General features: G+C 42.2%; 1 protein-coding gene across 3 annotated transcripts in view; it reads left to right on the top strand.

Annotated features, from left to right (window-relative positions):
• The window catches only part of plxna4 (plexin A4), a 317597-nt gene that overhangs the window by 39919 nt on the left and 250487 nt on the right, over window positions 1-27191 (top strand). For all 3 annotated transcript variants that reach the window (XM_050036454.1, XM_050036453.1, XM_050036455.1), the window contains exon 3: window positions 10775-10957. In XM_050036454.1, the coding sequence (XP_049892411.1) occupies window positions 10775-10957 (183 nt within the window). The remainder of the gene's footprint in view (window positions 1-10774; window positions 10958-27191) is intronic.

Genomic DNA, 27191 nt, shown 5'->3' with positions numbered 1-27191 from the left:
AAGGCAAAATTACTTGAAATACAGGCGGCTTTCCCTTTTGGTCCGCCACTCCATTGACTCAGTGAGCTTTAACGCTGCATCTCAAAGCACTATCCATTCAGAGAGGGTGAAATTTCAATGTTTCATGAGCTCTTTTTTTTATTTTATTTTCTTTTGGCTATGCTGATAGACAGCTGGCTAGCTGTGGTAAAGATAGTGCCCACTGCCCACCCTCCAGTCTCCACTGGTTAGCCAATATAAGCCTTGGCTGCTCTCCACTGTGCACCAGCTAGGCCAGGTGGGAGCTAGCTAGTGGTAAATGGTAAATGGACCCGCATTTGTATAGCGCCTTTCTAGTCATCTAGTGACCACTCAAAGCGCTTTTTACACTACGAGTCACATTCACCCATTCACACACACATTCATACACTGGTGGCCGAGGCTACCATACAAGGTGCTACCTGCTACTCAGTTTTAACACACTCACACACCGATGGAACAGCCTTCGGGAGCAATTTGGGGTTCCGTATCTTGGTCAAGGATACTTCGACATGCAGCCTGGAGGAAACCGCTGATCTTTCGATTGGTGGACGACCTGCTCTACCTCTGAGCCACAGCCGCCACAGGCGCTGCTCATTCAAAATTACCGCTGGTAACGACATCATGGTGGTGGGCACAAACATAGTGGCCACCCCTGCTCTTCACCCAGGTAGCCTCTGTAAGTAAGCAGCTTCATTTTGATCCGCAAAACCCCCTTGAGCATTGTTAACTATGTTAGCACCACTAGCTGTGTTGATACTGCTAATGGTGCTAACAGAACTAGTGGTAGTTAACAGTGCTAAAGGGTGTTTAAGGGATGCCACTTACTCAGTGCGGTGACCTAGGGGGAGACCAGTGGATGGACACAGTGTTTTCACAGCAACACTGTTGGGTTGGGACGGTGTTACTAGCGGTGATTGCTGTATGAGCAACGCCACTAGCTAGCTCCTACCCGACCCAGCTGGTGTGCAGTGGCTACTGTTTCTGCGGCTAGCTGTCTGTCTGTCTCCCACCACATCTGGGCAGTGCACACAGTGCCATAAACTGAAGAGTAGCAAAATTAACCTGTTAGGCCGACTTGTCTGACTAACGTTTTGTCCATCAACATAAATGCAACACCTTTTAATGTACTGCAGTCCAAAATAACTCCAGCACTAACTTCATCCTGACAAATGACACAGCCTGACGCAGCATCAACAGAAAGAAAATGTGAAAGCTATATTGGATTGTGATGGATGCAATGAAGAATACCTAATAAACTGTCAACTCGAGTCGCTAATACATTCAGACTTGTTTTTCTCAATTTGTTTTTTTTATCACTTGAATAAATACAGCTCTTGGTAGAAAATAGGATGGTAATACCTGGTAATCATTCCAAAAGAAATAATGAAAGATTTTCTGCCAGTGCAGAGTGAAGCGGAAAACATGGGTTGGGAAGTTATCTGACACATTTTTCTCTTTATGATATCGAGTTCTATTTTCAGCTGCTAGTTTGATTTGAGAATTCCCTTCTTTTTCCCCTCAATCTCTGCATCTCATAAGCTCCCACCTTGCCTCTGACATTCTTCCACCTTCTCTCTCTCCCGGCGCTGCTTCGGTGATGTCTCAGTTTCATTCAGATTCATTGTGCTGTTTCGTTAGTTCCTGATTTGGTTGTTTTCCCAAACCAGTATTTATTATCTGTTGTAGTTGCTCAGCTAACGGTTGGCAGGTGCAAGCAGCTGCAAACATGAATTAGCAAAAATATTACAGGCTTATCAAAACCTGCCTTTATACATTAACACCTGCTAACATAATGCACAAATAAATCAATTTCAAGGTGTGTACAACCTTGTGGACCCATACACACTTCAGTATACACACATTTGTTCCTTTTTCCTGCATTGTTTAATATGAATGCATGCTAACTCATGCTGTTATTCCCCACTTTTTTGTCATGTAACTATACTGATCTGCTGAGACTGATGGCACATCTTCCCGTACATGAACTGTCGGGCATTGAACCAGCCTTGTGTGTTATTATGAATGGTTTTCCAAACAGTCCCCAAGACACCATGCAAAGGGGAATTAAATCTACTTGGTGACAGTGCTTATACTCAGCATCGACACTTTTGAGCATGATTCAGTCAGAGTGATGCAAAAAAAAGGCTCCCCCTTTAGGAATCCCTGAAGATGCCTTTACAAAACGACAAAGAGTGCTGAACTCCAGCCATCAGAAACAGATTCACAATGACTCCCGCTCCCAAGCTGATGAAATGCACTTTGGATTTACAGAAGAATGACATTTTTCAGTTTAGCCAGTTGTTACAGGAATAATATCTCTGTTTATTATGGAGTATACTGTGTATCCATGGTCCCGTCTCTCTTTAAACATCCATTCATCTTAAAGCTTTAGTCGGTTTCTGTTATAAAAGCTAACTTTTTCTATTCCTCTGCCTCTGCTTTGGCCTTGTAGTGCTATTAATTGCCTTACTGCACATGAACAAAAACAAATCAGAGCCGAGGAGTCTTTAATGCAGGTGTCAATCGTGTCATTATCTGCGGTCAAACTGCCAATCTAAGCAGCTTTGATCAAATATTAATCAAGATTCTGTTACTGCATTGGCTGTTTCTCACCTCAGATGTTTTCAGAAACATATTTCAGAAAGTTGGTCCGGCAAATTGGCGTTGCTTGGTACTTCAGTTGACTTTTTCCAACATGGTGGCCGGGTCAAACGTTCACATTTATAGCTAAAAAAATATGCTTAAATATGTTTCTGAAAACATTTGAGGCAAGAAATAGGCCATGCAGTAACAGAATATCGATTCATATTTGATCAGTGCTGCCTAGTTTGACCTCAGTTCACGGCGGTGTTTGGCATGATTGACAGCTGTGTTAGAGACTCCTTGGCTCTGATTGTTTTTTTTTGGTGTGGTTGATTACAAGAAGTAGGAAGAGTCTCTATAGTGACAGTTTCAGCATATATGACACAAAGTTATTTTGATAAAGGATACCAACTCTAGCTTTAACGCCACTCCTACCTACCCAACATGATTTGAACCTTGAACTAATCCCTAGACACTATAAATTTCATCATATAAATGTTTTACTGCTTCTTGTCCTTTTGGCAGTATATTTGTCCTTGTGTAATCAGACTTAATTATGTGTGTTTATAGAGCATTTGACCAGCTGGGCTGTGATACTGAGGCTTCTCTCTTCCTTTGACATTCTGCTCCTCATTCTGTTTGTGCCTCAAAAGGCATCTAAAACCAGAATAGCCCTCAGATGACTCAATTGAGTATAAGGTCTGACAGTTTCCAAAACAGACTGTTTTTGTGAAGAGGGAAATGGGAAGATGATTTATGGAAACAGGACACACGTGGGAGAGTGACTTGTGTATTGCACATCCAACTGTGTGTGTGTGTGTTTACTTCATTGTGTGTTTGATGGTGTGTTCTGTCACGCGTTGCTAGTGTGATGGAGGGCACCACGGATGAGTAGTCAGACAGACTAAGTCTTGGCACAGTAGCCAGTGGTCCCTTTGATACACACCACACACACACACACACACACACACACACACACACACACACACACACACACACACACACTCCTCCTCACAGGCACAAACAAATGAGAAGTAGAGCTTCATTTAAACTTGCAGACTCAAAGGTTTTAGCTAAATAAAAATGGCACCAGATGTGATTCTTCAGCTTTTCACCAGGGTAAGCAGATCAGAGAACAGCATAGACATTCAGATTTCATGTTCAGTGTTCATAACTCATCACAGCAGGTCTATCACAGAAGTGACAAATAGGAAACCAGAGGGGTGTATCAGTAAGCAAGTTTGACAAAGCCAGTCTTTCTATAACTTAGCTGACTCTGCGAAGCCTTAAGCCACAGTCAGAAATAATGGGTACCATGAAGGTGGTTATCAACAGTATTTGTTGACCCAGGCTTTTCAGGCTTTTCTTCATCGGGCTCTGTGCACACACACTTTTAAAGGGGGGCATTTGGTGCATCATTTGACTCCATTACTGCTCAAAATGGACTGGTCACATGCCACATAAGAGTACTGAAAAAGTATTCACAGCAAAGAGCATCACTGTTGCTGTGAATAAGGCAAGCGAGGAATGCTGGCAGAAAATTACTACTCATGTAAATTTGTAGGTTGATATATTTATTTTACCGCTCAATTAACTTATTAACCTATCTTTTATTTCTAACATGACAACTGCATATTCTCCTGAACTTTAAACAGCATATTTAATTTTTATCCTCAAGAGCTACATTTAGGTCTGACACTGTCTCATGAAGGATCACTTTAATTTTTGGCAAATCAAAGTGAGATGAATTTTATTGACTGAATGTCATTTGTGATAAATCCCAATAGCCTAATACATTTTCTAATTAATGCTCCATCAGCTGTAATATACCAGCAGTGTAAGACAGGCTTCAGTAAATCAGGACCAAACATAGAAACTTAACCCAAATTGGTAACATTTGGTTTGAAGGAAATATACCACATTTCATATGCACCTAAATGTAAAACCAATTAATAACATAGTGAACTATTAATGTATGCTACCTCTGATTTAATAGAAGGCCTCTTGAAGAGTCAGCATAGACAAATGGACCAGAGAACGCTACAAACACATTCAGTAGTTCAGTGAGAGCAAGAACAACCTTGCAAATTTTGGTGACACTGAAGACTATTGTGAAGATCTTAACAATCAAACAATGTCTTTTCCTCAGTTTTCTTCCCCCCAAAAACTACTAGCTACCAGCAGAATTTAAGCTTGGATTCAAAATAAACCACTTTTGAGTATCTCAGATGCCAAAATGAAATTAGTCTGTTGACATTTCCAACTGTCACATTTGCAGCCAATCTAAAAAAAAGTCTCAAACAGTACACTTAATAGGCAGTTTATAAGGCTCACTCAGCTAAAACTGTTGTGGTCTCTAATACAGTTGTCCTGCAATAAATTCCACCTTCATGAAGTCTTTGCTAAACATTTTGTATCTGGGGAGACTTAATTACATACTGCATGAATCAACATAAAACCAATTTTGTCCAAAACAGTCTAATTTGTCTGCTGCCATAAACTAGTATATATCTTGAGTTAAGTATGTTATACATAGGAAATAGAAATTCCATATACAGCAGATAATTAATTTAAAGTATAAGACCTAACATGCTTTATATCCTTTCCAGTCACTGTGAGCTAAACATTCTCCTCTATACCTTGATATATAGCTAGGGAAATGAATACTGTTTTTGCAGAAGCTTTACGTCAGAGTGATTCACTGTTGCGGCAGGAGTCATACAGCCAATGTTTTAGTATAGTTAAATTGAATGTTGACATTATATCATACAATGAGCACTGCAAACCCACTTAGTCATGGCATAATTCTCGAGTGCCGCCAATCATCTTGGCAGGTCAGTCATTTAGCACAGTGGGCTAGAGGAAATACTGGATGTCTAAGTGGATAATTATACAAAGAGCAACCACTAGGATATATTTTTTTCGTTTTACTCCTCCAGTCCTTCTTTGTAAGGGAAGTTTTGCCGTGTTATCATCCATCACTCTGCAGTAAAACAAGCTACTCATAAACAACAAATGTTGCATGAAGACTTCTTATTATAAAAAAATCAAAGTGCAGAATGAGCATACTAAAATGGATTGGGAAAGGAAGTCATTGAATCTGCCACATGCAGTATAATAATGCATTAAAGAGGAATAGCTTGGAGTGCAAGAAAATGGACTCTTTGGAGCCTCCAATGGTTGAGCAGCGACATGAAGCGAAATGTCTCCGTGGTTTAATGTGTGTCATTAACTTCGTGAACTTGCAGCCAATGGAACGGGCCCTCACAACAGTGCAAGCCCAGATTAGGCCATACATCAGAGAGCGTTGGAGAGCGGATCTCTTTCAGTCCCCACTAATCGCATTGAGCAACTCTGTCTCTGTTTCGCGCGCGCCCACTGCCCCCTCTCTTTCTCTCCACTCTGTATCTGCTGATCCCTCTGCACAGTCCAGAAGAGAGCTCTCTTTGTGCCGGTGCTGGCAGGCAAACAGAAGCAGAGAGATGGATATGGCTGAGAGTGACCTGATTCTGCCTCAGTGCCTGGCCTCTGTCCAAATACAGAGACTCTGCTCTCCTGTCCCTCTGTCTTTAGGGAGGAACCCTCCGTCTTTCTCCTCTGTTGCTACGCTGCAGGACGCTGGCTGCAATACCCACAAGACCTGAGCAAGAATTAAATTTGTCGTTTCAAGGCATTTGAGTTGTTAGTCACTGTTAATAACCGAACAGTTCGCACACATATTCAGATGTGTACAGCTAATGGTATCTGTCCCAGTAATAATCTTACATCTACAGCATCCAGCGATGGAGGAGTTTGATGTTTTTCTTTACTTTTTCACTTCAATTTGTTCATAGAAATTGAATGTGAGAACAGTCAGTATTGATCTAATATTGGATGCATTGAAAGCCATCTGTTAGCTTAAATAAATGGCCAAATAATCTTATTGAAGAACAGCAGTCCTTTGTGGTGCGTGCAGTAAATCTGTGAGCAGTCAGAACCATTTGTAAATTTGCTCTTATCTTTGAACATTTTGTTCTACTACAATTCAAAATTTGTGTTCATGCACGTAAATCAAATCGATGCATACAAGCGTCTCATGAGTAAGATCCTTGGAAAATAAAGACAGAAAAAGAAGATAAAAAACATCCTCAAGGTCTACACACAGTCAGTGTCTGCCAGTGGTTGGACAACCTGCAAAGCACTGGCCATCGGACGTTCAACAGACATGCTTGAGATAGAAAAGGCAGTGAAAAATGGAAACCCCATTGCGTTTGAAAATGCATTAATGAAATGGGCTGGGAGAACGAAAAGAGGCATAAAACATGATGGAAGCTGTGACAGCAGTGTCTCATTGGCAGACAATGTCAAGGGCTACATTGATATTATTTGGTATTCTGACTAGACACGTCTTTGGCATCACAACTACAAATGTCATGTTTTGGTGGTGGTGTAATGAAAATGTGTCTGCTTCCTGAAAGGCCTGACAGACAAAGTATATTTCATTAGATTGCAGAATGCGGGACAGAGATGGCAGCTGTGATTGGCAACCAGTAGAAATAATACAACATGTGTCAGTGACAAGAGATGAAAATACACACATTTTCACACATATAAAAGCATCCTCTTTTTGCACATGCATCACCCCGCACTTATGCAGTCACACACAAATGTGTTGTCAGAAATTTGGAGATAATGTGAAGTGATTTTTAATGACGAAAACCACTTTTGCTCTTTGGGATAAGCAATCAATCTTGGGGGAAATGGCTGCACCTTTTATTATCTTTTGAGGCTGCATTCAATCATGGAGGCTCCAAAAGCTACAAAGCACTCAGTTTTGCTTGTGATAGACCCTGTTAACCTTTGAACCCTGGGGCGATGAGGTTCCTTTGTAACTGATGGCAACATAGAGAGGATGTTTCTTGTCACACTAACAAGGACTTTTAAAAAATGCACAGAGAAACACCTTTACTGGTGACTAGAGAAAACATACAGTTAAGTTGACACTATGGAGCCCAGTATTGGCTTGTTTCTACTTCAGAAAGGAGGAGCATATAATAGTGCTGATTGTGAATTATTTTCTCGAGGGAAGAGGTAGCAGCTGTTCCATTCAGTGTGACACCAAAAGTCAACATAGTTATGTGACTTTACGTAACTACTTAGTTATTTTAACCGAAACCACAATCTTTTCCTAAACTTGATCAAGTACTATTTTGTTCTCTCAACTGAACCAAGCCTTTTTCGTTCCCTAAACAAACTGCAGCTGTTTCAAAACGAAACTGCGACCATTCATAATAGTCTTTGTATTGGCATTGTTTTAGTGTTGCCAGCAGGTAATGTTAACACATTTCGTACTCACCATCATATAATGCATTGTTAAGAAGTCGTGTTCATTACATGTATTTCTGTTAGACTGTGTTGTCTGTTAACGGAAATGCTTATTAGTTTCAGTCATAATTTTGTCATTTTTATCCTTCAGAGTTTTAGACCAGTTTTAGTTGACAACTCAAAATGTTCTAGTCCAGTTTTAGATGATAAAAAGTCATTACGTTGTGGTCAACTTTTAGTGAAAATGTTCTCTGTCTTTGAAACAATTCAATTAAGCTAATACAGATGTCGGACGTTGGAATAAAGGTGATGGTTGTATCAAGTGTTCAAATTCGAAAAGCAGCATTTCACTCTGATTTCACTAATATCCAGATTCCTTACCTTGGTTAGATATACCACCTAAATTATAAATAAATTGTGTCCATAGATCTATTCCCTTTTTCTGACCAAACCCTTTTAGTGTTGACGCCATCATTTTGTTGTCATTAACTTGCTGTCGGTTTGGAACATCATCACCTGTATGGCTGGGATTCTGGGACTCTGCACAAAGAAAGACAGACAAGACGCACAATTGGGAAGACATATTATGAATGTCCATTAGCACACCACTAACATTTTGGTCTTGTCTTGTCAACAAAAAGAAAAATTTTGTCGTAGTTCTTATTATCAAAGATCTATTTTTAGCTCGTCTACATCTGGTCTTCGTCATGAAAAATATGTCTTTAGCGAACATTTCTTGTTAACAAAAATTGACACTGCAAACTGGAGTGATATTTCACTGTGGTCTCACAGAGTGACCCTGGGTCTCATCAGAGCACCATTAATCCAGAACTGAGCCACCACATGACTTGACTAGGACCTGTAGAGAGTGTATTCTTGACAAAAGCTCATTCTGAAAAGGTCAGAGGAGGGAGGAGGGCAAGGAGCGAGTAGTGAATGGAAGGAAAAATTGTCCACTTAAATATGTTTTTTGTTGTGCACCAATATTCATCTTTGTTTACTCTCTTTGGCATCTCAGTCCTGCACTGACATCTATCATCTCTTCTACCTCCACCTGTCTTTGACTCCTTTCTATCCTCATCTCAACCCTCTAAACATGTGACACGATCTTGACCCAAATTCAGGTTATCTCTATCGATCATCCATATCATCTCATATAACACCGTGATATAGCCTGAAGCTCATTGTGGCCCGGACCAGCCATGTTCCATTTGTCTAATGAAAGCAGACCTCATATTTCCTCTGTGGCTCAGTCTGAGGCTTCTGATGATGATGATGGCCTTTAGTGAAAGGTTGTGAGGAGACACTAGGTGCTCGCAAGATTGATCGAAAGCCCAGGGGGTGCACTTCCAGGAGGAAAAACGGAAAATAAGACATAAACTAAAAGACCCTCTGCCCCCCAGAGCACCCCACCTCTGTTGCTCAAACCACGAAGCAACTGCTGATTTGAAATGGCTCGATAGGTTTTTAATCAAATGAAAGCCAAGATTGTGTCAGTGCATATTCACCTTTTGTTTTGGAGGAAGGATAATCCTGTGTAAGGCCCAGGTAAATTGCAGTGAGTTAAAAGTTACACCGTCTCATGTTTTGCTTTACCTGACATGTTCCTTTTGTTGTTAAACATTAATTTAATTTCAGCTAACCTTGTGTTGGGCCTTTAATGAGCTATTATCAACCGGTGCGTGCGTAATCATTCATATCAGACCAGTAGTATTCATAATGTATTACAAGGACTTGATTTGAACATTCAAATCAGTCCGCAAGGAATTGCTTTTCATCAAGTCATTACAGCAGCGCTTGTATTTCATAACTCATACACACTATCTCCCCTTACCACTGACGATTTGTGTGCATTTTGAAAGAACGTAAAGGCAGTGTCAACTGCCAAGGCCTCTCTCCCCACAGCAACCCACCACATTGCTAAGCTATTAATCAAGAGCGATGCCTGCTTCAGTCCTAAACCCAGTGTTTCATATCCATCCATACTCGTAGGATAATGACCAATCCCCAGCACCATTATTCTCTTATCAAAACCCATAAGTCATTCTGCCCACAGTGACTGGTATGAATATCCCCCCCGGCTGGATAAAACACACGCATGCAAACACAAAATGTAGAGAGACACGATACATGAAACACACCCATCTGTATTAAATAACAAAATCACAGCAGCATGTCCGCACAGAAAGCATAACAGATGAACCTCCATCAAGAGTTGGATTTCTCCCTCCTCTGATTCAGATTTCGATATAAATTTAGATGCATTGCAGTGATTTTGCCTCAGTGTGACGATGCAGCACTTCTTTTTTATTTCCCTCAGTTCACTTTGAATCATTTCACATTGAATATCTTGCCGCACTGGCATTTCTGCAGTTGCTGTAGCATTGGGTGGACGGTGGGGAATTGTGCCTGACAGAGCAGCCTCTGGCGCTATTACAGAGCTAGAGCCTGACTGCAGTCTTCTTCCATCTTCATCTCTCTCTCTTACCTCTTTCCACATTTGCTGTTTCTTGCATGTGGACCAGCAGACGCACACATGCATACAAATGCTCTCAGTCTCTCTCACATACAAACTGTTTCTCCTTTGTTGACCTCCCCCAGATCCATATCTGTCCCTTACTAAAATATACTCAGGCACAAAATATTGATTCTCATTTCATTAATCTCGAGTTCACTCTTCGTTGTTTATCAGACCAGATGTAGGTTTATATGTGGATAACCAAGCTCAATACTACTACCAGACTCTTAGACCATTAGGTGCTGGCCTAAGCAGTTCCCTTCATGTTAAATCTCTCGTCAAAAACATTAAATTTCTGATATTAAATCTGATTTGTAATGTATTCTCTCTTCTTTTTCTTCACTGCAGCTCTTGACCATTGACGATGACTTTTGTGGCCTCGACATGAACGCGCCATTGGGTGTGTCCGAGATGGTGCGTGGCAAACCTCTCTTCTCTGACGCTGTTGACAAAATGACCTCTGTCATTGCGTACGTCTACAAGAACCACTCGCTGGTCTTCGTGGGCACAAAAAGCGGACGCGTCAAGAAGGTAAGGAGCAGTCACATAGGATTAAAGGTAGCAGAAATGGATGAATTGATGGAGGCAGAGATTTGGTTTCTCTCTGTCAGAATGTGGAGTAAGGACTGGGAATTGGGGACTACTGAATTGGAGGAAGGATAGTAGTAGTAAGGCAGATTGACTTTCAGGCAAATCAGCTGAGTTGGCTGTATATGTGGGGGGGGGGGGGGTGCATGAAAGAGAGAGAGAGTGAAAGGAGGAAGTGTGTGTACTTCACTGTGGAGAGAATTTGAATGTGTGTGTGTATGTGTGTGTGTGTTTTGAGAGAATGGGGATCAGGAGAGCCCCCTGAGGGGGTTTTATTCCTAGAGCCAAGGCTATCTGGTATCTCTCAACATCCTCCTCATCCACTGCACCATATATCACACATACACTCGTATACACCCAGTATCAGGAGTATCCGCTGTACTTTTCCTTCACTTTGGACTTGTATAAAATCCAGAACCCTAGGGGCAGATTGTAGCACACATCAGCATGTTGCAGAACTTGCTAGACAGCACAGATCAGCATGTTGCAGAATCGATTAGACAAAGTTTCTTATCTGTTTCTTGAGGCAGTTTGAGGGATCAGAATAGGATGGAGTACATCATTTATTAAGTGATTTGCTTAACTGCATTCCAGTGTATCAGCACAGGAAACTATATAACTCACATTTGTTCTTCACAGTGTACCACATTTCTGTCTAGTAATTGGTAATACAGTAACGGGGAATCTAGATTATTATTACATAATTAGTAATTTGATGGGCTCTGATGGCTTTAAAGCTCCTGAAAACCTTTGAGAATCTTTTTGCAGCTCCGAGTGTCGGCCATAGTGTTTGTGAACATCTCTGACCATAACCGTCTCTCCCTTGAAAAACATGTCACACTCCGTGTGACAGCAAAGCCCTTGGCTAAACAAGATTTGTCTCCTCAGAGTTAAACAGCACTGGATAAGCTGGGTTTTGGCGTGTTTGTTGCTTCCACCCTAGACTCCCCTCATGCCCCTGTGCCCTCCCCCGTGTGGCAGCCCCTTTTCTGGGCTAATGGGATGATGCACTGCTGCTAGGTGTGATAGAAGGGTGGCAGCTCCTGTGCTTTTACTCCCACTCTCTCGCACTTGCGCACACATATATCATAGGGCCATGACTGAGACTAATTCTGGGGCAGTGAGCCTCACAGGCCTGGGGAAAACAGCATTACACAGAGAGGAGGAAAGAGAAGGATGGAGTGACTGAGGGAGGCAGAGGAAGGCTGAGCTGGAGGGAGAGTTTGGACAGATGGACTATATTCCGAAATGATGCATGTCTTAAATGTTTGTATGTGGATGGTTGAAGGAGAGAGATGAAAGACAGAGTGGAGAAAGTTAAACAAAGATGTGATTGAGGCCGATGTGGAGAGGTGTTTTTCTGCTGATACACAGGCAGACAGGAGTGCTGGTTTTTACATTGTTTGTTTTTGTTGATTGCGGCCCCCTGTCTGTGCTTGTTGTTTTTGTTCCACACAGGAGCAGAGTGGTTGAGGCAGCGGTTTTCCATGTTGTAAAACAATAACCAATACGTTGGCAGATGTTTCAAACAGGGAGAAATGTGTAATCATATTTAATACCTACTGCTCATCTGTGATGATGAGTGTGAGTTAGGAGGGAGAGATTTAGTGGCTCTGAGTTTTAAAAGCATTACAAGTTGTTTACAAGGTTTTATGAATATTGTTTTTGCTTCAGGATGTTAGAAACATTTTTTTCCTGGTTATCTTGGTGTTTTTCTACGTCTTTCCGTTGGCCTCTCTCCAGACATCCCTCTCAAAGCCACATATTGGCACTTGAGAGAATCGTGTCTGCAGGATTTTGGCATTGTTCTCATTCAAACTCGACATGAATGAAGATCAGATTGTGCACATATGGTATATTCAGGCAAAGGAAGCTCCACAGAGACACACCAGCTTTGACAAAAGGTGATCAATATCCTGTGTCAACACAGACGTACACACAGCCCCATTACAACCCCATCCTCCCCTCCCATGTACATACTTCCCATCCCCTGTCGTTAACTGTATACCATTAGATGACATCACAGGCAATAAAAGACAACAACAAGACAATAAAAGGTCTGAGCCTCAGTCCACCTCCTTCATCAGTGACTTTATAACCCCTCCGCTAATGGATGTTGATTTATATACACTCCTCCACCTTACTTGTTCCATCCCTCAACCCCCTCCTCCTCCTCTCTCTCACTTGTTCTCTCACACACTATCTTTGAGTCTCTCTGTTTTTTTTCCAGCGTTATTTATGTTCCTGTGACTAACACGTCACCCTGAATAAGTATAAGCATTACGGTAAAAGAGAGTGGATTGACTTTAATGCAACGGTGTTTGGGCGAGCTAAATGTTAGTGTTTACAGGCTCAGGTTTATGACATCATGAAGCTGAGCTGGGCAGGAAGCTGAGTGAATTAAATTCAATTTGCTTGTGAAATTGTTTTATGGAATGGGGGTGAGAGTTAAATTTCGCTAGTATAATGTGAGACCTGTGGACCAAGCTACAGACACGGATGTACTTCTATACTGATGATTAACATATATATTTGCATAATGCATTCTCTAGACCGTAAACCAAGCCTTAACTATCAGAGCTACATACTTAACCCCAACCTTTACCTCAACTTCAACCTAAACTCGTGATCAATAGGAGACAAGACAATATTTGAGATGGCATCTGAGACAGACGTGGGCGATGAGACTTCATGTTATGTGGGTTCCCCTGGAGGCTAGATGCAAGTGGTGGTGTTGGAGTTAATTTTGTAGTTGTTCTGAAAGATGAACATAATGATGATTTTGTGGATGTGGGAAAGCATAGGTGACAGAAAATCTGGAAAGTAAAGTTGGCCCAGGAAGAAACAACAGAAATTCACCAATACAAAACACAGGGATGCACCAACTGTGAAATTCTGGGTCGATACCAATGCCAGTGTTTATTTGTTGTAGTTATTTATTTTGTTTTTGTTGTTACTGATTGCTATTTTTGTGCCAGGGAAACAAAGAAATCTTCATTATCAGAAAATAATGAAACTATTTAAAAGCCATTTAGCCCTTTGTGACACTATCTTTGAATGAGCATAAATGAAATCATACAAATTTATGAAACAACTTTTAAAATAAATTTCTTTAACATAAAACATTTTTTAAATAAATTTCAAAAGCCTTTTTACCATTTATATTAATTCCCTATGTTTTATTTATTATAAATCTCTCCGTCAAACACCTGTATTTATTCAAGTTTCTCACCAAAAGCTGAATTTTACAAGAGACCATTCGAACACATAACCTCTGCCCATTACTAATTTTTATTCGATTCACTATTAAGAGCTTGAATGCATTATTAAGTAACTTAATGCAACCTTCATCGCCTTTAGTCCAGCCACCGGCTGCTAGCAGCTAACGTTACCTAGCTCTCCTGCTGACGATTCAGCACAGATTTGTAGTTCACAATGTTGCATTATCAGGGAGAATATAGGGTGTGTGTCCTTACGTGATGATAGTGACTGTGTCCTTTTGTCCTGAAGGCATCCCGGGGAAGATCTCTGTTCACCAAAACATGCTCTCTATTGTCTCTGGGACGACCGGAAGACACTTGTCTGATAATCCGCTTTTTAGCCTGAGCAAAATTGATGTCACACAACATTGGCCATCGGTGAATGTCATCTTATTTGCTGGTAGACAGGTGACATTCAGCATAGTGAATATCTGCGGATACCGATATTCTGCCGATAAATCAGAACATCCTTAAAAAAAATAAAGACAAAACATGAGAAAAAGATCTTTTTAAACTAAACTTTCACCAAGGCTTATTTTAATCTTAACTCCAAAATCAAGTCTTTACTCTCAAACACTCCTTTGAAGAAGTTGGGACCAGCCAAAGTTCCTCACTTTGTTCTCATGGTCTTCCATTTTTAAATTCGTCCACGTTGTACAGGACCACGCACACACATACACTGCCCTTGTCTTAGATGTTTCTGATGCTGAGTGGCTGTGTTGTGTAAAGTCCGTATTGACACAATCTAAGCTGAATTTCATAACACCCTTCTGTCAGCATAAAACAGGCAGTGCTGTCGAATCAGTAGAATTCTGTACATGCCCACAGCTACAGCCATGCTTGGCCTTTACTGTCTCACACAAGGCTTAAAACCCTCACATCACACAGGGCTTAAACGATCTGTACACCTGCATGCCTTCTCCTCACTCTTTTTGTTTCCACCTCACTCCTAGCTCCTTTGAATTGATAGGATGTCTCCTCTTCACTCTTCGCCACACTTCTTGCCTCTTTCTCCTCGTATTCTGAAGTCTCCCCTCCCTTTCTCCACCTCTGTTTGCCCTCTCCTTATAATTTCCCTCGTCCTTTTCCCTTCATCTCCCTCCCTCCCTGCGTCTATCTGTCCATGGCTGAGTGGAGTTGCAGTGAGAGCTCTTTGATGGCTACCTCCTGCCATTGGAAGTGAATGGACCATATGGCTTCTGTCAGCCTGTCTGTCGGTCAGTTTGTGTGTGCGTTGGTCTGTGGCTTAAGGAGGAGATGGAGATGTGATGGAGATAAAAGGCTGAGGCTCGGTAAGGTTTAAACCCATTTACTGCAGGTCAGTGCGCAGCAGCAGGTCAAGGGGAAAGCCTTAACCCCCTGCGGGCTTGGGTTTAGTTTATGGTCATCTGGTCAGGCTGCACATTAGCATGAGAGGTACACGACTGTACGAACACATATGCATGATACTCACACACTGCACACGATTGCATGTATTGAGATAAGCACACATGCATGCATCAGTGAGCACTTACACCCACACAGCAGGCCACATACACACTGTTGGACAAAGGCTGGCCAGGTATCTCCATGGGGCCTTGGATGGAGAGGTGGACGATGGGCGAGAGGGAGGTGTGGAGGGAAGAAGTGGAGAGAAAAGGGAGCGAAGAGACGAGATTGAGGCCCACCTGCCGAGGTGCTAATGCATCTCCACTCTGTCCGTCCCAATGGGGGAGCATTGGCGCTCAATACAATGAGCAGCTAACCTTGAACTTGACATAGACAAAGGCACAAAAATGAGCAAGGCAAGACATGGCATGCAAAGGTAGTGAGGTCAAAGAAGCTGTGGATGAATGTGTGAGTGTTTCTGTGCCCTAGATATCACCAGTTTATGCAAGGCACCGCCAAAGGTAGTGTTTGTAAAAGCAGACTCATACATGGAGTGATGGTACAGGGAGAAAAAAGAAAGGCAAACATCTTCTCCACAGAGCATTTGTCAGTATTTGGCCAAAGGCAAAGAGCAGGGTGTTGGGTTGTGACAATTCGTTCACCTCTCAACCACAGCCACTACTTTTCAATCTGTTCCAGTCAGACAGAGAAGAGGGAAGAAGAAGAGGAGGAAGCAGCAAACACACGGAAAGAAAGAGGGGAAAAATGGAGGAAGAATTGTGGTGACATGGAAACAAGGAAGGAGGGTAGAAAGACATGACACACAGAGAGGTGAATCAGTGACACTTTGCTGTAGCTTCTTGAGGGAGAGGAGAAAAGCTTGCAGGAGTAGTGTGGAGACAGAGAGATCTGTCATTTAAGGTTGTCAGGGGAGATGGCATGAGCTAGAAACAGGTCAATTCAGACGCTGAATGGTTAATGTTTGTTGTTGGGAAGGGAAAGGTCAGACTCTCACTTTTGACTCAACCTTTGCCAATTTCTTTGTTTCATACTCTGTCCAGCTTTTTCCAGCCAGTGTAATCTTTTATCCTTTTACAACCTGTCCGCCCTCGTCAACACAAACATGCTATTTATCTTTAATTTAATTTTTCTCCTTCTCTATGCATGCCTCAACAGAAATCTTCAAGTCCTTGATTCTGTTTAGTAAGATTTCCTCTGAATATATATATATATGTATATATATATATATATATATATATATATATATATATATATTGTGTGTATATATATATATGTATATATAATTTGTTGAGATTGACTGTAGAAGTATTTTAAAAATCAGATACAGATCAGAGAAAAGCATTTCACACCATTGCATCACTGAAATGTAGTTTTATATAATTCTTTTTTGTTACTAAATATATCTAGTATTTGACCAGCTGTATCAGTAAAAATGTCCTCTGTATCAACTTCTTTGAGGATGTCTAAAGATACTCATTCCTAATAGCTACTCAGGCTTTTAGTGTCAAGAAATCTTGTATGTGTTTGCTAAGCAGCAATTTATACTCTGTAGTTTAATGTAGACGTCTGTCAGTGTAACAATACGGTTCAATACATAAGGGTTGAGGCAGTGCTGCTTATGTCAGTGCCATTTAAATTATCGGATATCATTTTAAATTCCTTACTGCAGATATGCAATATATAAGTATTTATGAGTACATGTTAGATTCCTTATGCCTACGCCCCGCCATTATGTTTTTGGGTTGTCCGTCTGTCTGTCCAGTTGTTGTGAAAGTAAGAAGGCCTCAAGGAAATTCCTTCAACTTTGGCACAAACGTCCATTAGACTCTAGGATGAACTGCTTTGATTATGGCGGTCAGTGTCACTGTGACTTTTTCTGTTTTATTCTCGTGATCGCAATCCTCAGGAACACCTTGAAGGAATTTCTTTAACTTTGGCACAAACGTCTGCTTGGACTCAACAATGAACTGATTAGAATTCGGTGGTCATGGGTCAAGGTCACTGTGACCTCACTAAACGTATTTGGACATAACTCAAGAATTCATATGTTAATTTTGACACAATTTCACACAAATGTCTAATAGGATAACATGATGAAATGAGGGCACTTTATATCCAAAAGGACAAAGGTCATCTTCACTGTGACATCATAATGTTCTGCAAAAACACTTTTCTGGCCATTATTCAGCATCATATCTCAAGGGTAGACATTTGTGCAGATAGTTAAATAGGTTACACTTATCTTGGGTGTCCACCTTGAAATGGTGCTGTATAGATCTTGCACTGCTGGGTTGGAGATGTGTTTAAAGCATCCATGTTTAGAATTCGTGGCTTCTTTGTAGCATCATTCATGTCCGAAGCACTGTCACAGCTACATATGAGTCTGCACAGACATGGATGTAAGCTGGTTTTTTTAAGCACAGGTTGTGGATGAGTTGTGTGTAGGTGTGTGTTATATATATGGCATGTCAATTGATTTACATTCATTATAGGGACTTCAGGTGACTTTACATGTGCGCTTTTTGTGGATCGGTCATGTTATTGTTACACCTCACTGAAAAGTCCTTATACATATTTACTGCTGTATTGCTGAGTGTATGTCGACATGTCTTCGGTTCAAATAAAGTCAAAGAAAAGCTTCTAGTTTAATCGAGTGAGAATAGTTTAGATGGCAGAGCCACGTCGATTGATTGAAATATATATCCAATTATTTTCTTTTAAATGTATTACAATCACAATTAACATTGCATTTCTGTGGCATTCCCTGTCTAATAAATGAACAGGGGCTGCTCTGCTAACTGGCTCTGCTGTTGGCACAATAGATTATGGACGGATGGATAGATGTACGCGCGTGTGGGTGTGAGAGCTTTTACGTGAGATATTTATTGCTCTGGACCAGTCCCATATGTTTTGTGGGTTGATTGTGTCCTTGTTTTGCATGCATGTGTGTGTGCGCTTGTCTCTGCATGTGTGTATGATGGGTTGCTTAGCCCCAGATGCAGATTATTGAAATGGGCTGAGCTGAGCCATGGTCAGTGGAGCAGAGGATTAACTGCTTAGAGCTAATGATGAAATATGCTTTAGGACGGGCAGGCATCGTGTGTGCGTGTGTGGGGGGACACTGGTTTATGATTTAAACCCCCTCCCAACCCTTGTTATGCTATAAACACAATGCTCTTCAACACAGGTGCACACACTGCTACTATCACCCTGGCCAGCAGCCATTACAACCCCACCCAGTAGTCCATTCATTCTGGCCAGTGGTCTAAACCGCTGCTGCATCGAGCCAGTATTCCCAGAATGTCAATGTTCCCATACTGTTAAGTATTCCTCAGCAGTCTTCCCAGTTGCCTTGGCACTGTGTATGTGTGTGTTGCTGCTCCCACACCAGCTAGCACAGCAGCACACACTAAAGCATGCTCAGTCTTAAGTTGCCATGGTAGCACAGGCTGTTCCACACACACGTATAGAATGTATAGAAGGCATCAACGCTGGGGAGACAAACACACACACATATCTAAGAGTGTATTGGGATACACATGTATTTAATTCCCAGGGAGGCTTGCAGCACTGCACACACAGTGCTATGTGGATACAATGGACTGAGTGCACATTAGGATGATCTGTGCTGATGATAGTGGGCTGGTGTTCGATGACAGGTGCTGTCCACCTCATAAGGCTGATTGAACGCACAATATTAATGTGTTGGTGTTTTCGTCTCGCTGTGTTAACTGCTGTCTGTTGCCCAGCTTTGCTCTGCTATTTGTTGTAGAGATAGAGGGGCATGTCAAGGGGAATCAGTCAATGGGAACCCCTCGGCAGTCCCCGCCAGCCCCCCTTCACCTTACGCTTCTTTTCTTAGCGCTTTTTTTTGCACCATTGTTCCTGGCCAATTGTTTCCACATACATCTTCGTCTGGTAATTGCTTGGTGCACAATGTTTGCTTAGGCCCCCTTCCAAGGTCCAATTTCTCCTCTAGATTTAGGGAGTTGGTAAACAGTCTGTGTGTGTGTGTATGTGTGTGTCATACTTGTATACGAGTCTCTGTGTATATATTAGTAAATTCTGTGCAGAAAATCACGGCAGCTAATGAGAAGCGAAGTCCAGTAATGGCCTGGGAAGAGGATCAGAAGGTAGTGGTTGCCTCGTGTGCTCACAATCCCCACAATACTTGCCGTGCCAGCTGCCAACACAAAACACGCCGTCCAGTAGCCAGGCGGTCTGACTGGGCAGCAGGCAGAGTCCATGTTGAATTCAGTCAGGAAGCCTTAGTGTTCGCTTGTAGATAGATATGGGGTAGAGTTGGAGGGAGGAAGGGAAGGATAGGGGAGATGGGGAATGCACGATGGGGCGCAGAGACAGAAAAATGCAAGGAAACTGGGCATGGTTTGGAGGTTGGGGGATGAAACTGATATAGAGTTGAAAAGAGACAAGCAGGAGATGAAGAGAGATGGATGCATTATAGAGAAACCGAAAAGACAGATGGAGAGATGCAGAGCGGGATATATTGCTGGGAGATTGAAGTGCAACACATGGCGCATATGAGAGAGAAAGCAGAGACGGATGGATGCAGAGATAAACTAGGGGCTAAATAATCCAAAGGAAAATAAAAAAAAGGTGGAGGGACATGGAAACAGAGAGTGAGGCGGAAGCAGAAAGCAAGGGAGCAAGCCACCAGGGAGTGATAGAGCATGTCTTCTAGACCATTATGGAATTTACCCGCACTCCTCCTGCACACACACCCGCACTCCTCCTGCACACACACCTCAACTTTTCCATTTGGCCATTCAGCGAGACACAGTGTTTAGTTGATGAAAGACATGAGGGAAGAGGGGCAAAGCAATCTCTTCTCTGATTTAGATGGAGTATCACATGGTGCTCGGGTTAGCAAAGAGCAGCCGCTGTGCACTCTGCCGTCCTGACTCAACAGATACACAAAGTGCCCTGATATGGTGGATGACATTGCTTGTGCGTTCGGCGTGTTTCGCTGTCAACCTTCATGTGTGTGCGTACGTGGTCGTATGCAAAAAATAGCTGTTCACCTCACGCGTGTCATTCAGGTGTGTATTTATAGATGCCATTGCTGTAGCTTGGCCTTATCCCTCCTTTCCAGGGCTCTTTTATAATTGATGAGCTGCCAGGGGCTGAGCAGAGCAATGAGTGCACACACACAACCAACCTCGGTGACCACCTGCTTCACTGCAGGTTGACACCATGTTTGCACACACGTTCGCAAACACACAAACCACTCGATTGCTTTAAACTCCTGTATTGCTGCAGCTTGTCGCAAAGGTGAGCCTCCAGCTATGCATCATGGTCCATGTAGTGTTACAGCCGAGATGCTCTTTATGTTGTTCTGACTTGCTGATTAGCTGCAACAGCTCTTAGTCAGACTGAAATTAAACTACCTTGGAATGTCAACTCGATGTTATGCTGCTGGATATTTTTAACATTTTCCAACCTTCCTCTGAAATTGAATTAGTATTCACACACAAGGCTTGGAGAAATGTGTTTTTTTATTTATTTACACAGATCTTTTTTGACATGGGAAGCAGGAAGAGAGTGGGTGAACAGCTACAGAAAGGAGGCAGAGAGGAACTGAAAGAGTGTAGAGGGCAGAATTGGCGAGCAAGACTGATGGGTGAATGCCACAGAGATGGAGAGAATGTCGAGAAAGGGTAAAGGGAGACGCTCTGATGGGAGGAGAGGGTGAGAGTGGTGAAATAGAGTTTGATGTTCATTTCACTCTCGTGAGTCTGCACCTATTGAGAAGAGTACCAGTATGTGGCAGCCTATTGAGCTGTGAGTGATTTGAGTGGCTATTCTCCGCAGTGTGTACATGGAGTTGAAAGGCTTGAGCCAGCAGAGAAGTTGGAGAGAGAAAATGACTAACTTCAGTCTGATCTTTCCGTTTCCTGGCAGTTTGAACTGTAGTTGACTCTGACGTGTTGCTGGCTCAGGGTTAAGACAAGGTTGGCTGCTGTGCTTTGATCGAAAGTATAATTTGCGCCTGTCGTTTTTTATCTCTTCTCAGTGGATGTTTTGTTGAGTACTTCAGCAGGAAATCTCAGAATTCTTAGATGTTGGGGAAGAAGTATATTTTGTCAGATTAAATAACTTTTCTGTATTTGTATTTGTGGTTATTTAAATCCATTTCCCCCTGTTTGGACTAAGAGACTGCAGAAATCTTGCCATTTTTTGACAATACTCTTATGTAGTCCAGTGAAGTTGTCCTGCTACTTTTCGTGAAGCTCATAATTTTGAATTTTTGATGCCTCTGATCCAGTCGCTTACAAAGTAATTTTGGTCTATACACAGCGACAATGCCTGCAATCTGAGTAAATATCTACTGAGAAATGCCAGACCACAGTGAGTAAAGCAGAAATTGTGGTTTGGCTTTGTGAAGCTGGGAAATGCTTAATTTGTGCATCAATTAAATATCCATGCAGCTTGTTCACCAGTGTCTCACATAGTGGGGAATGCAGTCTCAGCTTTGTTAAAAGTGGAGTCAGCATTTATGGAAAAAGTTGCTGATGTTTGAACTCAACACCCAAACAAATATCCGCAAACAAATATAGATTTTATTAGGGACAAAGTTACACATAATTAAGGTCGGGCCGCTTTAAGTGACAAGCCGTCTGCAAAGTGTGACCACAGTCTATGAGTTAGATCCACCCCTCATTTCTCCACAGCTCCACCCTCTCTGGTCACTTCTGAGTCCAAAAAAATCAAAGATGGTGATGGCCAAAATGCCATGGCTGTTGGTAACGCTCCTTAGAAATTGAAATTGAACTGAGAGGTTTCAGACTTACTCGTATTTGCAATTTGGTGTGGCGATGTCAGGCTATCAGGGCTGTGTTGGAACACAGTAATTCTTTTGCAGCATGCACACAGAAAGGACAGATTGTGCACTGCGAGGAGACATTGGCTGAATTAGACAAAATTTGTATTGGGTTAGAATCACTGACTGCACTTTTAGGATATAAACTGTTAAGAAACATCAAATACAGTGATGGTGTTGTTAGTAAATTCTAGTGTCAGGTGAATTACAAGCCGCAACAGCAAACGCACATTAAATACTCTCTTCTTTCCTCTCTTTTTATTTTCTATCATTTCATTTGCTTCTACTCATTACTCCATGTCCTCCTCTGCCTCTTAGCTTCTTCACATCCTACTCTCTCTCTCCCTCTCTCCTCTGCTTTCCTTGTCTATCAGTCTGTCCTTCCCTCCTTCCATTCCCTTTTTTTCTATTCTAATTAACATGTTGTATTGCTGTCCAGTGAGAAAAGCTGGCAGCCTGTGTGTGTTTACAAGCTGCTCAGCGAGGGTGGCTTTGCCAGGCGGGCATGGGAGCCTATATCACGAAGCAAGTTTGACTTAATTAAGCTCTTTTTGGGTTACCTGTCTTCACTGACACTGATGACTGTGGATAACAAGTATCACAAACTTAGCTTATAACTGATGCTGTTAAACCTGGATTAACCAATGTACCTACAGTGAGGGTTGGGCCAGTGAAAGGAGTTTCACACCAGCTTGATTGGAGCCAGACTGGACTGGCAAACTGAATTATACTACAGGGTGTCGCACTTGACTCAGCAGCCACTCCTGAGTTGGACCATAATGACACCGTGTCCCACCAGCAACAAGCGTACGACTATCGTGATGGATTGTGTAACATCTGAGCTTTCTGTCCACACTGAATCCCTTGAGGAATCACTTCTGTTATGTAATTTAAACAACATAGGCTACCTATCGGCTGTGCTGAAAAGATGGGTGAAGTAACGTGACACCCCAGCAATTTCAAGCCAGTTGCTGTCACCTTATTTTGGTTTTTGTAGTGAAATGAGGTTTCATGTAGATAAATCCTAACTTTAGCTTCATGATTTTGCTTTTCCTTATCCATTGTTTTGCTTTCAAAGCAAGCAACAGGAATAAATAAAAGAAACAAGGTGTTGGACAAAAGTTAAGACACTTTTTTGTTGACTTCAAATCCAAATTGTTGCCATAGTGGTGCAGTTTTAGTTTTTTTGAGAGACTAACTCTGCTATGTATCGTCTTGTCCACCCCAAAAAAACACATGAACTTTCAAGTAAACAAGCACAACACGCGCAACTCTTCCCTTCTTTCACCCCCACAGAAATTTGATCTTCTTCATGTTGCCGTTCTCGGCTCATGGCCTGTCAGACACTCGTGGCTCCATTAGTCCGTTAACAAACATAATGTTATGTTAATCACATTATCATATGGCCGATTACTAATCAGTACAAGTTGGATTTAGCGCTGTGACGCTGTCAGTACATGTTGCATAAAATCAAACCAGTTTAAGCTCATATATGGGACGAGCAAAACCGGAAATCAACCCACCTCTACCTACAGCACATTCAGATGTGTAATAATGAGACAATCACTTTAAGCATTAACACATCAAGAGCAGAGTATTTAAAGAGCAAGCCATTAAATATTAGCATTTTCATCACTTATATAATTCCTGCAACAAATGTACACTTACATAGTTTTGGGTTGACAAGCATTTGACAGCAAAGCCATGCTTCAGATGACAAAAGATAATTGCTTAGTTACATCTCTCAACTGTTCATACTCATACAACACATCTGAGATTTTTTCCTCTACCTCGCCTGTCAGGCTCACTCCTAAAGCCTAGATCTGCTCAGCCAGTTAATTAGCATCGCTATTAACATTCTTCAGCCATATCAAGTCTGTGTCAAGCCAGCAAATGGGAATGTAATTATGTCCAAGGTTTCTCTCTCTTTCTCTCTCTTCTACTGATGGATCATTGAGTAGGTAACCACAGAGAAACACTCCAAACATAGCTGTCTCCCGCACACGTACACACACACTTACACATTTACACAGAGTTCGACCCATGTCAAAGGTGGCTGAATCACCCTCTGTGGCTGTCACTGAAGGAAGACGCCGCCGCCGCCGCTTTATTTTTCCCTATGCATTGGAAGAAGCGCTTGAATTGGCATTAATTACTGTTGTGTAGCAGACTGTGAAGGCATGGGCTCTCCAACACTTAATTAACAATTCCTAAAGGTAATTTATCGTTAATTAAATGGTATAGAAAAAGTTTATAGTAGCTGCACCCCAACAAAATTACAGTGCATTAATTATCATTTCAATTTAGTTTCATGCGTTGGCATTTGCCTGTGTGCAAGGACCAAATCATTGCATGGCGATTGTTAATTTGTGCTCCAGCAGTAGAAAATCAATACAATGTCTAGCAACTAATCACACAGTGTGTTTCCGTGTAGCTCAGTGGATGGATGGTGAGCAGTAACCCTGCCAGGGCCGGAGCGTAATTTCCCATCAGTGCCTCCCATACCATTATTATGGTATGGCAGTCATAACCAGTCATAACTTAAGGTTCATGATGATCAAGGATAAGTGAAGATTCATGTTCTTTTCACTCCAGGGCTGGTTTGTCAGAAGCTCATTGTCGAGTATGTCTCTCTTTCTTCTTCATTCCGCTCCACACAAACTTTCATCACTTTGTGTGTAATGGATTTTCTCAAGATCATTGATGGATGACTGGTTGAAGCAGATCCATTTTCTCCCCATTTTGTCTCAGTGCTAGCGCATGTAGCATCCATACTCCTACAATAACTCTCCGTCTTTGGATTCGTAGGAGCAACTCATCCCTCTTTCTCTTATTCTTTACCTCTTTCTCTCCTCTATATCTCCATCCTTTCCTCTCTCCCCTCTCCAAGTCTCTGTGATTTATGGCTGAGTGTGTGCCGCTATAGAGGACACACCACTGCAGGTGAGCCCTCTGCCACCCCTCCTTCTCTCACTACCCCCCTTCCCTGCACGCCTGTAGCCAATCATTGCACACCGTGGCTCTCTTGGGGCGACTAGTGCCCCCACACACCTTTTCCTCTCCTCCACCTCTCCCTTCTCCGTCTCTCTCCCTTTCTCTCTCTCTCTGCAGAGAACAGTTTGCCTCACAACTGGGTCAGTCTCTCTCCTCCCTGCAGTAAATGCTAGCAGCCAGACAGGGAGGCAAGGCTAGGCTAGGCTGCACTCTGTAGCGAGGCTCAACTGCAAGGGAGACTTCCGAGACTGCAGATGGAAGCGTGCGCTGTCGAGGGGGGTTGTGTTTGTTTGCATGCATGTGGGAGTATGCAAACCTGTTGAGATTGCAGGTAAATGGAAAATGGGACGTGTGAATGGGAGGTGAATGAGACATTTCCTCTCCATGTGTTTGCATGCGCACGTTGGTATAGTCTGTGTTTGGAAGCTTCTATTAGCCTCCACATGTATTAAGTCTCTTGCAAACATCAGCTGCAACTCCCAGCACCTGTTTGTTTGTTTTGCTTTATTTGCACATTCTTATATTGCTCAGCTTATCCTCCCACTCATCTCGCAGACACATACAAGACACACATGCTCACACACACCCTCTAATGTAGCTGCAGTGGTGTCAGTGAGTTGCGATTTAGATTACTCTGACTCGCCCATTAAGCAGATGCCAGCGTAAACATCTTTAAAAGGGTCCCTGGGTCTCTCTGTCTGACATCAAGACTTTGAAGTGTGCCTCAGGTACTGAAGCTGCTTTATAGACACAATGACAGCAGAGAGGGAAAGAGAGAGAGATGGAGAGAGTAAATAAATGAGAAGGACATAGGGAGAGAGACTGAGAGAGGGATGCTGGGAGAGATATGAAAAAGACAGCAGAGGCAAGTAAAAGGAGGAAGAGAAATTAACATCTGTAATCTCGGACACCTATCCTTGCAGTCTTCTCTTTTCCTCTCACCTCCTCTCCTCACCCTTTCTTTTTCCATCCTCTACACAGACCTTAATAAGTGGATTTTTATCTTAGCTACACCAGCGCTCCCAAAGGATTATGGGATTTTTCCCCCCCCCTGCTGCACACACAGAATGGTAATTGCCAATCTGCAGTTAGAGGCACTCCTTGTTTTAAAGGAAAAAGGCAAAATTGGTTTAACCACTCACACTTTTAAAATGTTGATAGTGGGTTGGTGTGGTATTTTATATTACTGTAGCAGCTGTGTTGCCATCACACCTCTGTGATCTGTGTGTAGTTTGGAGTTCACACTGGCTCTCATCTCTGTCCAGACTAAGACACATTATCAGTGGCCTGTATAGGCTGAAGGTGTGGCCTCCTCCCTTCTTCTCTCTAAATCTCACCTTCACATAGATTGGAATGAAAGGTGTGGCAGCCAAGTTCAGCCGTGCATGCTGTTTACAAAAACTGATTTGTAGCTAACACATTTAGTCACACACAAACTGATGCAGTTTCTGCCCTAGGGCTGCATATGTGGCGTGTGTGCACCACACATCCTTAACAGGCAGAAAAGCATTGGAACAAGGACTCTTTAATCTTTAAATACATGCAGCTAAAAATGGCTTGGTACAGGTATGCAGTTCTGAAATCTAAGGAGGTCTTAATTACTGGCCATTGTTTTCAAATGTTATAGTGCTAAAATGCCCAGTGTGCTGCTGTCAGTGGAGGAGTTTTGAACAATTTTTGTGAAGTGTATGGC

This window comes from Epinephelus moara, chromosome 23, assembly GCF_006386435.1.
Source record: "Epinephelus moara isolate mb chromosome 23, YSFRI_EMoa_1.0, whole genome shotgun sequence".
In the NCBI taxonomy this organism is placed as follows: Eukaryota; Metazoa; Chordata; class Actinopteri; order Perciformes; family Serranidae; genus Epinephelus; species Epinephelus moara.
Note: the sequence above shows the minus strand (reverse complement) of the source record. Positions and strands in the feature narration are given on the sequence as shown.